This window comes from Pristiophorus japonicus, chromosome 9 (assembly GCF_044704955.1).
Source record: "Pristiophorus japonicus isolate sPriJap1 chromosome 9, sPriJap1.hap1, whole genome shotgun sequence".
NCBI lineage: Eukaryota > Metazoa > Chordata > Chondrichthyes > Pristiophoridae > Pristiophorus > Pristiophorus japonicus.
Window position 1 is genome coordinate 145,722,491 of NC_091985.1, and position 16,677 is coordinate 145,739,167.

Genomic DNA, 16,677 nt, shown 5'->3' on the forward strand with positions numbered 1-16,677 from the left:
GTTACCTTATGATGATAGATTGAGTAGACTGGGTCTTTACTCGTTGGAGTTCAGAAGGATGAGGGATGATCTTATAGAAACATTTAAAATAATGAAAGGGATAGACAAGATAGAGGCGGAGAGGTTGTTTCCACTGGTCGGGGAGACTAGAACTAGGGAGCACAGCCTCAGGATACGGGGGAGCCAATTTGGAACTGAGTTGAAAAGGAATTTCTTTTCCCAGAGGGTTGTGAATCTGTGGAATTCTCTGCCCAAGGAAGCAGTTGAGGCTAGCTCATTGAATGTATTCAAATCACAGATAGATAGATTTTTAACCAATAAGGGAATTAAGGGTTACGGGGAGCAGGCAGGTAAGTGGAGCTGAGTCCACGGCCAGATCAGCCATGATCTTGTTGAGTGGCGGAGCAGGCTCGAGGGGCTAGATGGCCTACTCCTGTTCCTAATTCTTATGTTCTTATGTTCTAAGTACCCCCAGGTCCAGCTGTACTGCAGCACTTTGCAATCTTTCTCCATTTAAATAATAACCTGCTCTTTTTTCTGCCAAAGTGCATGACCTCACACTTTCCAACATTATACTCCATCTGCCAAATTTTTGCCCACTCACTTAGCCTGTCTATGTCCTTTTGCAGATTTTGTGTGTCCTCCTCACACATTGTTTTTCCTCCCATCTTTGTATTGTCAGCAAACTTGGCTACGTTACACTCAGTCCCTTCTTCCAAGTCGTTAATATAGATTGTAAATAGTCGAAGTCCCAGCACTGATCCCTGCGGCACCCCACTAGTTACTGGTTGCTAACCAGAGAATGAACCATTTATCCCAACTCTTTGTTTTCTGTTAGTTAGCCAATCCTCTATTCATGCTAATATATTGCCCCCAACCCCATGAACTTTTATCTTGTGTGTGGGAGTGCAAGCCCGCATTTCTGAAACACTTTGTTCGGCGCAGTCTGGAGATATCGAAAAGGTTAAAAGTTGAAGATTGAAGTTTGGGTTAAAACAGGATGATTGGATCAAAACAGGCTGCTAGACGATATGGAGCCGTTTAGCCATTGAAATGGGTCTATCTGATCACCTGTGTGTATACAGTACTTCATGATGGGAGTCGATTTATGGCAGAGACTTGATCTCAGGAATGAGTAGCTGCTCATTTATCTGTATGTTAAGTATTTGAGTGTACCTTGTTACTATGCGAATAATAATTTGATGACATCATCTGTATGTTAAACAATCTGGTTTGTGTATAGTAATTCAGAAAGCAGTTAGCCGTGATTTCAGAACAATGCCATTTTGATTCTACATCGTCTGCATGTTAATTGTCTAAATATACTATGCAAAGAAACAAGAGTTCAAAGGCTTTTTTGGTATAAAGATGAGATTTTGACACACACACATTAGACACTGGAAACTCGGAAAGTGTGTGTGTGTCGCAAGCAGCCACTGGAAATCAGAGCAAGCAGAAAGTTGGCTTGTGAAGTGTTTGTGTCTCAGTAACTTTCATACTTGGTTTGTATAGTATGAATGTCTGAATAAAAGACCTGATCCTGCCATTTACTACAACTGAATGTGTGTGTAATTCGACGTTTAAACCAACGAAGTGAAAAGAGCAAGACAGCTGTACAACATTGTGCAGTAACCTTTTGTGTGGCACCTTGTCAATTGCCTTCTGGAAATCCAAATACACCACATCCACTGGTTCCCCTTTATCCACCCTGTTCCGTTACATCCTCAAAGAATTCCAGCAAATTTGTCAAACATGACTTCCCCCTTCATAAATCCATACTGACTCTGCCTGACCGAATTATGCTTTTCCAAATGTCCTGCTACTGCTTCTTCAATAATGGACTCCAACATTTTCCCAACTACAGATATTAGGCTAACTGGTCTATAGTTTCCTGCTTTTTGTCTGCTTCCTTTTTTTAAAAATAGGGGCGTTACATTTGCAGTTTTCCAATCTGGTGGGGTCCACCCAGAATCCATGGAATTTTGGTAAATTACAACCAATGCATCCACTATCCCTGCCGCTAATTCTCTTAAGACCCTAGTATGCAAGTCATCAGGTCCAGGGGATTTATCCGCCTTTAGTCCCATTATCTTACTGAGTACCACCTCCTTAGTGATTGTGTTAAGTTCCTCCCCCACTATAGCCCCTTGACTATCCACTGTTGGAATATTGTTAGTGTCCTCTACCGTAAAGACTGATACAAAATATTTGTTCAGAGTTTCTGCCATCTCCATGTTCCCCATTACTAATTCCCGGTCCCGTCCTCTATGTGTAGTGTTAAGGATTGCACATCAAGTGGATTCACCATGTATGGCGTGGCTATTTTACAACACAGAACTGAACTCAGCAACTAACAAACAGTCAGTGCAACTTTAGTAAAGGGCCCAAGTTTCCACATGATTTGCGCCTGATTTTTAGGAGCAACTGGTGGAGAACGGACTATTTTATAAATCGCAATTCTCCACATTTTTTTTTCTGCAGTTCTAGTCAGGTAGAACAGTTCTAGTTTAGAACAGAATTTTTTCTTCAAAAGGGGGCGTGTCCGGCCACTGACGCCTGATTTGAAAGTTTCCACAGTGAAAATGTACTCCAAACTAAAGTAGAATGGCGCCAGTGAAGATTTTTGTAGAACTGAAAAAACCTGTTCTACACATTAAAAAATCAGGCGCAGGTTACAAATTAGGCGTCCAGAACGAGGTGGGGGGGGGAAGGGAACTCATTAAATTCGACAATAAATCCTTATTTATACTTCTACAAATAAATCCAACCTGAATAAACATTTATAAGCCAAGAAAAGATTAAATAAACCATCTTCCTACCTGTGTGAAAGTGCTTCAGCCAGGGAGAATTCTGCAGTTGTTCGTGCCGCTGAGCAAGAGAGGGAGGGAGAGAGGGAGGGAGAGAGGAGAGAGGGAAGGGAGAGAGAGAGGGGGAGGGAGGAGAGAGAGAGGGGGAGGGAGGAGAGAGAGAGAGAGAGAGAGAGAGAGAGAGAGAGAGAGAGAGAGAGAGAGAGAGAGAGAGGGGGGAGGGAAGAGAGGGGGGGGGGGGGATCGGGGAACAGGAGCGGGTGTCGGGTCGGGGGGGGGGGAGCGGGCCTCGGGTCGGGGCAGGGAGCGGGTCTCGGGTCTCGGTCGGGGCGGGGGGGGAGCGGGTCTCGGGTCGGGGGGGGGAGCGGGTCTCGGTCGGGGCGTGGGGGAGCGGGTCTCGGGGGGGGGGGGGGGAGCAGGTGTCGGGTCGGGTCTGGTCGGGGAGCAGGAGCTGGCCGTGGGAGGAGCCTCATTCACGCAGCCCCAGTGAGGCCATTAGGCCAGGGCTAGGGGCTGCGTGCTTCGGGCCCCTCCCACACAGTTCGGCGCCTGGAGCTACTGCACTTGCGTGCCGACTGTAGCGCGCATGTGCAGAGGTGCCTGCATTGTTTTCAGCGCAAGGACCTGGCTCCGCCCCCCCACAGCTTGTGCCGGCTGCGCCGAGTGCCACAGGACCTGTAAGTCGGTGGAGAATACAGAGGATTTTTTTTAGGCGCCGTTTTAGGCGCGAAAAACGGGCGCCCAGCTCGGAGGGGCGCCCGTTTTTTTTCTTATGGAAACTTGGGCCCAAAGTGACTACATTTGGAACAAAAGGTTAAAAATTGTTCGAAGGCCCGGCAACACACTGTTATTGACGGCATCAAGTAACTTGGGGCCTCAACATCAGCGTAATGAAGCCTAATTTTTGTTGAAAACATTTCTCCACCAAACTTGAGTTAACAGAATGGCTATTCTTGGAAACTTCTCTTACGTGCAGCCTGCATGCATGAGTCATACAAGTGACCCACCTCAACTATCCTGCTGACTGCACAATAAGATGGACGATTCTTCAGCCTGCTGTAAATATGAAGATGCTAGTATGGTCATCAACATATTATTAAACATCTACCAACAGGATTAGAATCATAGCTACAGTAGAAGCAGGGCTGAATGCGAGTTTAAAGAAAATAGGGAACTTCAAATCCCAGGAAAACAAAATGAAGCCTCAGGTTTTGAGGGTCTCTTACAACTGCAAGTGAGTGCATACCAAGCCGCAAACCTGTCGTACAACTGGATACTAACTGCTATATTTAGGCTTCTGTTGTCGCAAAAGCCAAATAGCACAAACACATTCATACCTCATTATCCAAGATATCACAAGCGAGGTTGATTCGAGAAACATCCACCTGCTGTGGTCCGAATTTCAGTTTCTTTGACCGCAAGCTCCAGAGTTTGATACAAGAGTTATCAAAGCCAGCACTAAGCAGTTTATTGTCCGGTGAAATTTCCGCAGTATTGAGCAGCTGGTCTGTGTTGTAGAAAGCATAGAAACAAATTGTTGTAAGAGAGGGAGGCCCATCTTTTACCCGTTTTATGCTGTCCTGCAACATGTCCAGCGCAGCTTCATTCTGCAGCATTGCAGAGGGTATCTCCGAAGGCTCCATGCCCACCCCTTCACTTCGAGATAATGCACCGACACTGTATAGCTGATAGCTGGTCTGCTGAGAACACTGCACATCCAACTGGACGCGGGAGGCCAGAACCTTGCACACAGCACTGTTGTTGTCACTCTGGAGGTAGCGGAGGAGATAGTTGTAACTTTCTTCAGTAAGGCTAAGAACATATTTGTTTTCAATCAGGGTACGCAGTTTGGAGTTTGAATAAATATCCTGGCTATTCAGAGTAGTCCGTAGCTGTTCCATGATGTCCTTCTGATCTGTATTTTGTAGGAACATCCCGTGGAAGCGACTGTAGAAGCTGTCTGCTGCACTCTTCAAACCACTGTGCACCATGTCAAGGTGGAGGTAGACGAATAAAGGGTAGAGCAGTTGTTTTACTTCTCGGCTGTACTTTGATTCTGTATCTGGAACCAAAAACATAACAGTGGGGAGAGTAAATATACTATCAGCACTCCTTACAACTCAACCCCCCCCCGCCCCCCCGCCCTCCCGCCCAATATTTCTTACTTGTGTTCAACAGAAAAGATGACTTCCATAGGCAAGTCTCGCTTCCTATGAACCGAAATGTAACCACATGCGCAAACTGGGTGAACAATGAACCCAGGTTCTATTGACGTATGCACTGGAAATGGTCAGCATCCCCCCCAGGATCTCCAAAGCGGTGGTAAACACCACAACGTCAGACTGGGTTGCTGTGGCCAACAGTATTCATTAGATTTATTAAAATGACAGATGGAAACCTAGAACAGAATTGGCTGTTATATGTATTTTACACAACAACATGCGATAACATAATAGAAGTTCTATTCTCTTCAGTCACTTTTAACTGAGCATTTAAGCGATTGAACGCAGAAAATGGATTAACTTAATTAAATGCGTCAAATGAACTGAAAGAAATGCTTTCCACAGACTCAATCAACAATTAAAAGCTAAACATGCCTGTAAGCTATTGAGAAGGGACTTATTTACTCTCCATGTGCCACATATAATTATCATTCTTTATAAGCGAAAAGCAAGATTATACAACTCGTGAAAGTCTTCGTAATTGATGCTACATTTTCCTGTATTGTTAGAAACAAAACTAACTATACGATACACCCTCATCTCTCACATTGCCATCGTTTCCCATTTTCATCTACATCTCGCCCTCTCCATTGCGAATGGCAAAACCAGCTTCAGATAAAATTAGACTCATAATGAACAAGTGACAGCAGGTTAGCTCTGTGATTTAGAATGCAACGTGAAGCAGGTGATTGTATCCCTCATCTCCCAAGGCACCTGTGAAAAGGAAGAGATTTTCTCCTCCCAAATGACACATTTCAAAAAGCAAAGTGTTGATTACGGAAGAACAAAGTACTGAGTGCACTTACAATAAAATTTTGTTCAACCAAAACCCTCAATTAACTAAATGGGAGACATATCTATCCCCAGATCTTCCTACAAATACAGCACCTGCAGCTTAGTCACTGATGTCTGTTTGATGCCAAAGTCTGGTCCTTTCAGCTTAGCGAAGGCTTTTGAATCTGGCCAATGGGTAATTAAAAGGCTCAGTTCCTGAGATTATCGATGTAATTACAACTCAACAGGCACTTGGTGATCTGCATCCATTTTTCAGCTAATTGTGATAGCGAGGAACAAGTTTTCATTTGACAACTTTTAATAAGGTACTTTACAGTTTGCAATGGTGTTGTGTTGCATAATAGACTGAGCTAAAATAATATCTGGTCAATTCCACAAACAGCAGCTTTGATTCATACCAACCAGATTAACTTGCATTGCACAGCAGCTCACTCATGTAAATGCTCCCCAAATCAACAAGGGGCCAGTGCTTTTAATGACAAGATATTTCAATTGGTGGACATTTATTGGTTTTGTAGGCTTGTCCATGCAGAGATTGGGAGCCGGCTGATCAATCAGTGGCTGGTGCTGATCGGGCCAGCTGGAATTCTCCCAGCCGAAATCAGAGCTGGACAAGAATGGAGCTCAGACAGTATATTAGCTCAATTAAAAAAAATAGCCCAATACAAAGCACCTCATGAAAAATTGTCAAAATAAAAACTTATGCTATCAACATTAGCTGAAGAATGGTTGCAACTGAAATGAATCCAAACTCCCGTTTAATGGATTTATTTTCATGTCCCTCAAATGTTTCAGTCAAATGAGGTTTTCATAGCATCACATAATCTTACAGTGGAGAATCATAGAATGATACAGCACAGGAGGGCATTGTGCCCAATGTGCCTGTGCTGGCTCAGAGAAAAGCTGTCTAATTAGTCCCATTCCCCTGCACTTTCGCATACTCTTAAATATGAGAATTTTTTTGTTAAATATAAAAGAGTTTGTCTTTCAAAAGCCATTATTTCCCCCACTGTTTCTCATGGGGCAATTCCATGTCCAAATAACACTTGCATTCAATATTCTTCTGACTCTTTGTGTTTTATAGCCTTTAGTCACTGACCAGTAGATTCGTTTCCCTCCACCCCATTTATCTATCTAGCCCCCCTATCCATCAGATCTCCTCTTAACCTTCAATGTTCTGGTGAGAGGAAGTCCAGCTTCTCTTGTCTCTGTCTCTGTCTATATCTAGGGACTCCCATCCTTGCTATTTGCGCACATTTCCTGCCTGTAGAACTTCATTTCATGTCAGATTTTTGTCACTTTCAGCCCCCGCCTGATCAATTGTGAATTCCTATGTCTCCATTTAAAATGGGATTTGCCTCTAAACTCTTCACTGTGATTGCACAATATGGTCATTCGGTTCCAACAATTTGCTCAAACTTCTATCAAAATCTTTTTCATTGCCATTTCTCCCCCACCCCCACAGTAACTGACATTTTTAAATTTCTAAAGTCAGGATTTAAACAAAATAATATAAGAACATAAGAATTAGGAACAGAAGTAGGACATCTAGCCCCTCGAGCCTGCAGCGCCATTCAACAAGATCATGGCTGATCTGGCCGTCGACTCAGCTCCACTTACCCGCCCGCTCCCCATAACCCTTAATTCCCTTATTAGTTAAAAATCTATCTATCTGTGATTTGAATACATTCAATGAGCTAGCCTCAACTGCTTCTTTGGGCAGAGAATTCCACAGATTCACAACCCTCTGGGAGAAGAAATTCCTTCTCAACTCGGTTTTAAATTGGCTCCTCCGTATTTTGAGGGTGTGCCCCCTAGTTCTAGTCTCCCCGACCAGTGGAAACAACCTCTCTGCCTCTATCTTGTCTATCCCTTTCATTATTTTAAATGTTTCTATAAGATCACCCCTCATCCTTCTGAACTCAGACGAGTAAAGACCCAGTCTACTCAATCTATCATAAGGTAACCCCCTCATAACATTTACATATTTTGTAATAACATGATTACATTTATCAATTGAATTGCCTTTAATGCCTTCAGTAAAGTATTCACCTGAAGTCCTCAGCCTCTCCTAAAAGTCTGACTGTACCCTGAATTTGGTTTATGTAATTTGAGCATGTGTAACAGGTCGGTTAAGTCAGCTGTACTGGTGGAACATCTTTCTTTAGCTTCAAACACTTTTTTATGTACACTTTATATTATTACACACATGTAGCTTTATAATGTGTTCTATAAATTTCAGAAAGGATATTAAGCAGAGACCTAGACACACACAGTGCTTGGGACAATTTTATATAAAAACAAAACATTTGACCACTAAACATATGCTGCTTCTATCCAAACTTACCAAAAAGGAAGATTTTCAGCCGTCCAAATTGTATCTCATATTGATTCGGATCAGCTTGACAGGGAGCTGCAGACACCACGTTGGGAGAACCAGACTCTGCCTGAACTGTTGTTGAAAATATAAAATGAACGTGATGAGCACTAAAGACCTGGCACATGCAGTAAGACCATATCCTAGCCATTAAGTTTCCATTTCAAAGTAACTGCACTGACAAGCAGCGGTCACTTCTAAAAAGGGACAAGCCCAATTCAACTGGTATGCAGGCAAAATGGTAATTAAATTGAAACCATTCAGCTGATGTGTGATAAAAGGCAGTTTCATTACATTTACAGCCCAATGATGCAATTCTCCCAAAACATGCTCAATTCCAGCCATCAACAGGGATCATTTTACAACAAATGAAATAGTATTGACATTATATATTTTTACAATCAGCTTTGGTAACTATTGTAGTGCACTCCTGTTCAGTACATGTGATGCCCCCTTTACACACTAGGTTTGCCTCAGACTGCAGTATAAATTGGTCGTTGTAATGAGAGAAATCCTGTTGGAATTGTAAGTTTCATCCCGACAGAAACTGCCTCAGAAAAACATACGCAGATAGTTCAGACACCATGTTGGGGTATGGTATAACTTGCTAACCCCTCCTTTTTTAAATGCCATGATGCAATCTGAACTCACGATCTCTGGGTTGTTAGTTCCTTGTTCCATTAATATTCAACCACAATGTGTGGGACAGGAGTCAGATGTAGGCCATTAGACCAGGGCGGCAAGTGACAGGTTCCCTTCCCTGAAGAACAGTGAACCAGTTGGCTTTGTACGACAACCCTGCAGTTTTCATGGGTCATTTTCTGGTGCCAGTTCACAAATGACCAGATTTGTTGAATTCATTTGCTATGAAGAGACTTCTATCCCACCAGAGTGGGGTAGATTGAAACCAGATCGACAGACACACACAACCCATAGTATCTCAAATGCAACATGCACTTGCACATAATAGTCTTTCATTCAGTTCTATCAAAACCTATGCCTACAACATATACTTGCTTATAAAACCCACTGGTTTGAGCCCATTTCCCCAATAGTGGTGTCTGTTATATACAGATAATTACAGCATTCAAAGTGCTCTATCTAATGCTCTATCCACTCTGCAATATTACCAACATATATTACCTTGCATTTCTTGGTATTAACTTTCATTCATCTGCTCAATTACTTCAGGACCAAAGGTCACTTAACATTTCAAACCAACGTCATTTCAAGTATAATTCATGCTATTTAAAACCTCTGACATTGTAAACACTGCATGTATACTAGCTTTGGATATACTAGCTTTGGAGGGGGCACAGAGACGATTCACTACGCTGATTCCGGAGATGAGGGGGTTACCTTATGATGATAGATTGAGTAGACTGGGTCTTTACTCGTTGGAGTTCAGAAGGATGAGGGGTGATCTTATAGAAACATTTAAAATAATGAAAGGGATAGACAAGATAGAGGCAGAGAGGTTGTTTCCACTGGTCGGGGAGACTAGAACTAGGGAGCACAGCCTCAGGATACGGGGGAGCCAATTTGGAACGGAGTTGAAAAGGAATTTCTTCTCCCAGAGGGTTGTGAATCTGTGGAATTCTCTGCCCAAGGAAGCAGTTGAGGCTAGCTCATTGAATGTATTCAAATCACAGATAGATAGATTTTTAACCGATAAGGGAATTAAGGGTTACGGGGAGCGGGCGGGTAAGTGGAGCTGAGTCCACGGCCAGATCAGCCATGATCTTGTTGAAGGCGGAGCAGGCTCGAGGGGCTAGATGGCCTACTCCTGTTCCTAATTCTTATGTTCTTATGCATCAAAGTCAATATTATAAAAAGCAAGCGTTCTCACTGCCCAATTAGAACTACCGGCATGGATAATTATCTCATGTTGTATATCACGAGTGAATTAACATTCCAAAAACTCTTCATCCCGGATCCCACGTATTTAGCCACAGGTCCTTTGTGAACCAACACTTGCTATAGCTGCCTTTACACTGCCGCTTAGTCCCAATGCTGAAGACCAAGTGATTCTGTGTCCCTACGATTATACTGCTGGGCTAAAAGAGCTGTGATTTAATGGAACCACAGGAAGCTGGTCTCAGAATTCGAACAAGCACCTGTGTAAAAGCCGCTCGAGACATTCCTAACTGGGATATAGTTTTGTAACATTTTTACAAAAACACAACAAAATAGGTTCCTGTCCCTTTTTATACACATTGGCAATGGTAGGGTGGATGTGAAAGAAATTGGACAACGATAAACATTGCACACAAGCATTTGGTTACTATATTTTAATGCTTCTATATACACACGCAAGACTACCACATTCGCAACAGAATAGCGAAAATCATCAACATGGAATGGGCAGCCGAACAATTGGTGCTTTGCTGCATACAGCGCTGTATCTCCATGTTTCAGAATTATGGCAGTGGCACACCTCGTTATTAGTTCAGATTTTCATTGGCTCTCCTAACCAGCTGATACAACAGCCGGAGTGTGTGCACGCTAGCCCACAGTTACCACCCTCACCCATTCAATAAAACCGGGACGCCCAAACCTTTCTTCCTCGTGGGCCACACAAGAAGTTTAAATCCATGTCTTATTTGCGCACCTTTCAAATTGCCAACATTCTAATTTAGGATATAGCCACCAATTCCCTAACAATACTAAGAACTGTAGTGTGTTCTATCTGCAGGATGCACAGCAGCAATTCGCCAAGGCTTCTTTGACAGCATCTCCCAAACCCACGACCAACACTACTTAGAAGGACATGGGCAGCAAGTGCATGGGAACACCATCCTGACTTGGACACGCATCATCATTCCTTCATTGTCACGGTGTCAAAATCCTGGAACTCCTCACCAACAGCGTTATGGGAGCACAAGGGCAACTAGGGATGGGCAATAAAGGCTGGCTTTGACAGCAACCCCCATATCCAGATAATACATTTTTTTAAAGCCAAGAGATTCTAATTTAGGATATATCCAACAATTCTTGAATACGAAGAACGCAAATAGGACAGTTACCTCGGCTTCATGGCTCGATTACCAGGACTCAGGGACGGTAATTGGTCAGTCCGGCCTGCTGTAAAACATTCTGCCTGCTCCAACAGCTCATAGTTTAGAGTACTGTTTAAAAAACCCAGTGGAGCAGCAAAGTGAAACCTATATTCTAGGTCTTCTTGCTTAACATAAGAAATAGGAGCAGGAGTAAGCCATTTGGCCCTTCGAGCCCACTCCAACATTCAATAATTCCAACATTCGACTCCCACATCGTTCAAAAATCTGTCTCTCTCCACCTTAAATATATTCAACAACCCAGCCTCCACAGCTCCCTGTGGGAAAGAATTCCAAAGATTCACGACCCACAGAAGAAATTTCTTCTCAACTCTGTTTTAAATATGCGACCCCTTATTCTGAAACTACGCCCCCACGAGGGGAAACATCCTCTTTGCATTTACCCTGTCAAGCCCCCTCAGAATTGATCTTTTCAATAAGATCACCTCTCGTTCTTCTAAACTCCAATGAGTACAGGCCCAACCTGCTCAACCTTTCCTCATAAGTCAACCCCTTCATCTCAGGAATCAACCTAGTGAATCTTCTCTGAACTGCCTCGAATGCAAGTACATCCCTCTGTAAATACAGAGACCAAAACTGTGCGCAATACTCCAGGTGTGGTCTCACCAATTCCCTGTACAGTTGTAGCAAGACTTACCTACTTTTATACTCCAGTTAGAACTTAAAAAAAAAATAAACAGCTGCAAACAAGTGGCTTTTCTTGTTTATGCAGTAACATAGAAAATAAGTGGAGTAGGCCATTCGAGCCCTGCACCACTATTCAATAAGATCATGGCTGATCATTCACCTCAGTACCCCTCTCATGCTTTCTCTCCAGACCCTTAATCCCTTTCGCCATCAGGGCCATATCTAACTCCCTCTTGAATATATCCAAAGAATTGGCCTCAACTACTCTCTGCGGTAGAGAATTCCACAGGTTAACAACTCTCCGAGTGAAGAAGTTTCTCCTCATCTCGGTCCTAAGTGGCTTACCCCTTATACTTAGACTGCGTCCCCTCGTTCTGGACTTCCCCAACATCGGGAACATTCTTCCTGCATCTAACCTGTCCAGTCCCGTCAGAATTTTATATGTTTTTATGAGATCCCCTCTCATCCTTCTAAACTCCAGTGAATACAGGCCCAGTCGATCCAGTCTCTCCTCATATGTCAGTCCTGCCATACCGGGAATCAGTCTGGTGAACCTTCGCTGCACTCCCTCAATAGCAAGAACGTCCTTCCTCAGATTAGGAGACCAAAACGGAACACAATATTCCAGGTGAGGCCTCACCAAGGCCCTGTACAACTGCAGCAAGACCTTCCTGCTCCTATACTCAAATCCCCTAGCTATGAAGGCCAACATACCATTTGTCTTCTTCACCGCCTGCTGTACCTGCATGCCAACTTTCAACGACTGATGTACCATGACACCCAGGTCTCGTTGCACCTCCCCTTTTCCCAAATCAGCCGCTATTCAGATAATATTCTGCCTTCGTGTTTTTGCCCCCAAAGTGGATAACCTCACATTTATCCACATTATACTGCATCTGCCATGCATTTGCCCACTCACCTAATCTGTCCAAGTCACTCTGCAGTCTCTTAGCATCCTCTTCACAGCTCACACCGCCACCCAGCTTAGTGTCATCAGCAAACTTGGAGATATTACATTCAATTCTTTCATCTAAATCATTGATGTATATTGTAAATAGCTGGGGTCCCAGCACTGAGCCCTGCGGCACCCCACTCGTCACTGCCTGCCATTCTGAAAAGGACCTGTTTATCCTGACTCTTTGCTTCCTGTCTGCGAACCAGTTCTCTATCCATGTCAGTACTTTACCCCCAATACTATGTGCTTTAATTTTGCACACCAATCTCATGTGTGGGACTTTGTCAAAAGCCTTTTGAAAGTCCAAATACACCACATCTACTGGTTCTCCCTTGTCAACTCTACTAGTTACATCCTCAAAAAATTCTAGAAGATTTGTCGAGCATGATTTCCCTTTCATAAATCCATGCTGACTTGGACCGATCCTGTCACTGCTTTCCAAATGCGCTGCTATTTCATCTTTAATAATTGATTCCAACATTTTCCCCACTACTGATGTCAGGCTAACCGGTCTATAATTCCGCGTTTTCTCTCTCCCTCCTTTTTTAAAAAGTGCTGTTACATTAGCTACCCTCCAGTCCATAGAAACTGATCCAGAGTCGATAGACTGTTGGAAAATGATCACCAATGCACCCACTATTTCTAGGGCCACTTCCTTAAGTACTCTGGGATGCAGACTATCAGGCTTCGGGGATTTATCAGCCTTCAATCCCATCAATTTCACTAACACAATTTCCGGCCCAATAAGAATTTCCGTCAGTTCCTCCTTCTCACTAGACCCTCGGTCCCCTAGTATTTCCGAAAGGTTTTTGTGTCTTCCTTCGTGAAGACAGAACCAAAGTATTTGTTCAACTGGCCTGTCATTTCTTTGTTCCCCATTATAAATTCACCTGAATCTGACTGCAAGGGACTTACGTTTGTCTTCACTAATCTTTTTCTCTTCACATATCTATAGAAGCTTTTGCAGTCAGTTTTTATGTTCCCGGCAAGCTTCCTCTCATACTCCATTTTCCCCCTCTTAATTAAACCCTTTGTCCTCCTCTGCTGAATTCTAAATTTCTCCCAGTCCTCAGGTTTGCTGCTTTTTCTGGCCAATTTATATGCCTCTTCCTTGGATTTAACACGATCTTTAATTTCCCTTGTTAGCCATGGTTGAGCCACCATCCCAGTTTTATTTTTACTCCAGACAGGGATGTACAATTGTTGAAGTTCATCCATGTGATCTTTAAATGTTTGCCATTGCCTATCCACCGGCAACCCGTCAAGTATCATTCGCTAGTCTATTCTAGCCAATTCACGTATCATACCATCGAAGTTACCTTTCCTTAAGTTCAGGACCCTAGTCTCTGAATTAACTGTGTTACTCTCCATCTTAATAAAGAATGCTACCATATTATGGTCGCTCTCCCCCAAGGGGCCTCGCTCAAGATTGCTAATTAGTCCTTTCTCATTACACATCACCCAGTCTAGGATGGCCAGCCCTCTAGTTGGTTCCTCGATATATTGGTCCAGAAAACCATCCCTAATACACTCCAGGAAATTCTCCTCCACCGTATTGCTACCAGTTTGTTTAGCCCAATCTATATGTAGATTAAAGTCACCACCCATGATAACTGCTGAACCTTTATTGCACGCATTCCTAATTTCTTGTTTGATGTTGTCCCCAACCTTCCTACTACTGTTTGGTGGTCTGTACACAACTCCCACTCGCAGTTTCTGCCCCTTGGTATTCCGCAGCTCCACCCATACAGATTCCACATCATCCAAGCTAATGTCCCTCCTTACTATTGCGTTAATTTACACTTTAACTAGCAACGCTACCCCACCTCCTTTTCCTTTCTATCTATCCTTCCTGAATGTTGAATAACCCTGGATGTTGAGTTCCCAGCCTTGGTCACTCTGGAGCCATGTCTCTGTGATGCCAATTATATCATATTCGTTAATTGCTGTCTGCGCAGTTAATTCGTCCACCTTATTATGAATACTCCTCGCATTGAGGCACAGAGCCTTCAGGCTTGTCTTTTTAACACACTTTGCCCTTTTAGAATTTTGCTGTAATGTGGCCCTTTTTGATTTTTGCCTTGGGTTTCTCTGCCCTCTACTTTTACTTTTCTTTTTTCTATCTTTTGATTCTGCCCCCGTTCTACTTCCCTCTATCTCCCTGCATAGGTTCCCACCCCCCTGCCATATTAGTTTAACCCCTCCCCAACAGCACGAGCAAATACTTCCCCCGAGGACATTGGTTCCGGTCCTGCCCAGGTGCAGACCGTCCAGTTTGTGCTGGTCCCACATCTCCCCCATTGAAGAGTTTGAGCTGGTGATTTTTATTGTGTTTTTACTACCCACTCTGCTGATGTGAAAAATACATTTAAAGTGAAAGGGTTTGGAACTTTCCAAAATGCCTTTTTACCCTGTTAATTCAGCTACTGGGGTTTGACTCCAGATTGGTTGCTTGAAAGTCATCTCTCACTGCCGTTGTCTTTAAAATAAGTCTTAACCCAGCTCCTTAAGTGCGAGTTGATCACACAAATCTGTGTGCAATTCACTATGCATCGGCAAGCTCTCTTATTAACCAACAACCTGAATGATTCCTATTGCACGGGTGAATCTCCTAACTCTTCCATTAGGCCTCCATGTCCGATCCCTCTCTGAAGGGTCTAAGCTGCTGTAGAAATGTCAATTGTTAGAGTGGAGCCATAAGGATGGATGGTGCAGGAATTGGAACGCCACTGTTGCAGTGGTGGTGGGGGGTGGGGGGGGAGCGGGGAAGGTTTGTTGCCAAGGAAAAGTATTACATTACATAGAATTTACAGCACAGAAACATGAGCCTCTTCCCACTCTCTTTACTTCATCTCACCCTGTCAACATATCAACAAGGAGCTTTACTCTTTGTCTTGCTGTTGACACTTAGAGCCCAAAATAGGCTCAATAATTCACATTGTTGCTTGATTTTGTCTTTGATGTACCTGTTAAGTTGGTTGCCATTTCTTCTGCAGTCTGAGAAAACTTGGGTCCTTGCTTCAGGGCTCCATCGGAGTCTACATATTGTCTTCTTCGGAGGTAGTGAGCCACTGCAGCCTGGATCTGTTCTGTGCGTACTCGCTTCATGGTCTAAATGTTAAAACAAAACCAAATCAAAATGAAGCACAGTATCATTTAAATGAAAGTTATCCCCTCTAGGCTATTGCGATATCAATAACTCAGCACATCCTCCATAACACTGTTGGGATGTAACTGTGTGCTATCAAATGGGTAGAATTTCTACATCAAAAAAACCAATAAAGCACAACATTTGTGCTAATTATATGACACGGCTAGTGCTACACCAAGTTTCTAAAGTGGAAAGTACTGCATTCTCCAGCATCATCCCTCACCTTTGATAGACACTAATTCTTTCCCCCTCCAAAAGGAAAAGAACAAAATAACTTTTATGTGCCACATTTAAACAGCACCCAAAATATTTCCAGCAGTATGCATGTTCATAGAATAATGCAACATAGAAGGTTATTCGACCCATCATGCCCGATCTGTGAAACAGCAATCCAATTAGTCCCACTCCCCTGCCCTTTCCCCATAGCTCTGCAAATTCTCCCCCTTCATATTTATCTAATTCCCTTTTGAAAATTATTATTGAATCTGCTTCCATCACCCTTTCAGGCAGTGCATTCCAGATCGCAACAATTCGCTGTGTAAATGATTTCCTTCCTGTTGCCTCTGGTCCTTTTACCAATCACCTTAAATCTGTGTCCTCTGGTTACCGACCCTTCTGCCACTGAAGGTCCTTATTTATTCTATCAAAATCCTTCATGGTTTTGAA

At 43.3% G+C, this 16,677-nt stretch overlaps 1 protein-coding gene across 3 annotated transcripts in view; it reads right to left on the bottom strand.

The window, feature by feature from the left end:
- The window catches only part of taf5l (TAF5-like RNA polymerase II, p300/CBP-associated factor (PCAF)-associated factor), a 44,788-nt gene that overhangs the window by 21,916 nt on the left and 6,195 nt on the right, over positions 1-16,677 (bottom strand). For 2 of the 3 annotated variants that reach the window (XM_070889909.1, XM_070889908.1), the window contains 3 exons: positions 15,827-15,971; positions 8,172-8,276; positions 4,145-4,869 (listed from right to left, as the gene is read on the bottom strand). In XM_070889909.1, the coding sequence (XP_070746010.1) occupies positions 4,145-4,869; positions 8,172-8,276; positions 15,827-15,968 (972 nt within the window). In that variant the 5' untranslated portion in view covers positions 15,969-15,971. Of the gene's footprint in view, positions 1-4,138; positions 4,870-8,171; positions 8,277-15,826; positions 15,972-16,677 lie in introns of those variants that run through there. The other variant, XM_070889910.1, reaches the window with a different exon arrangement.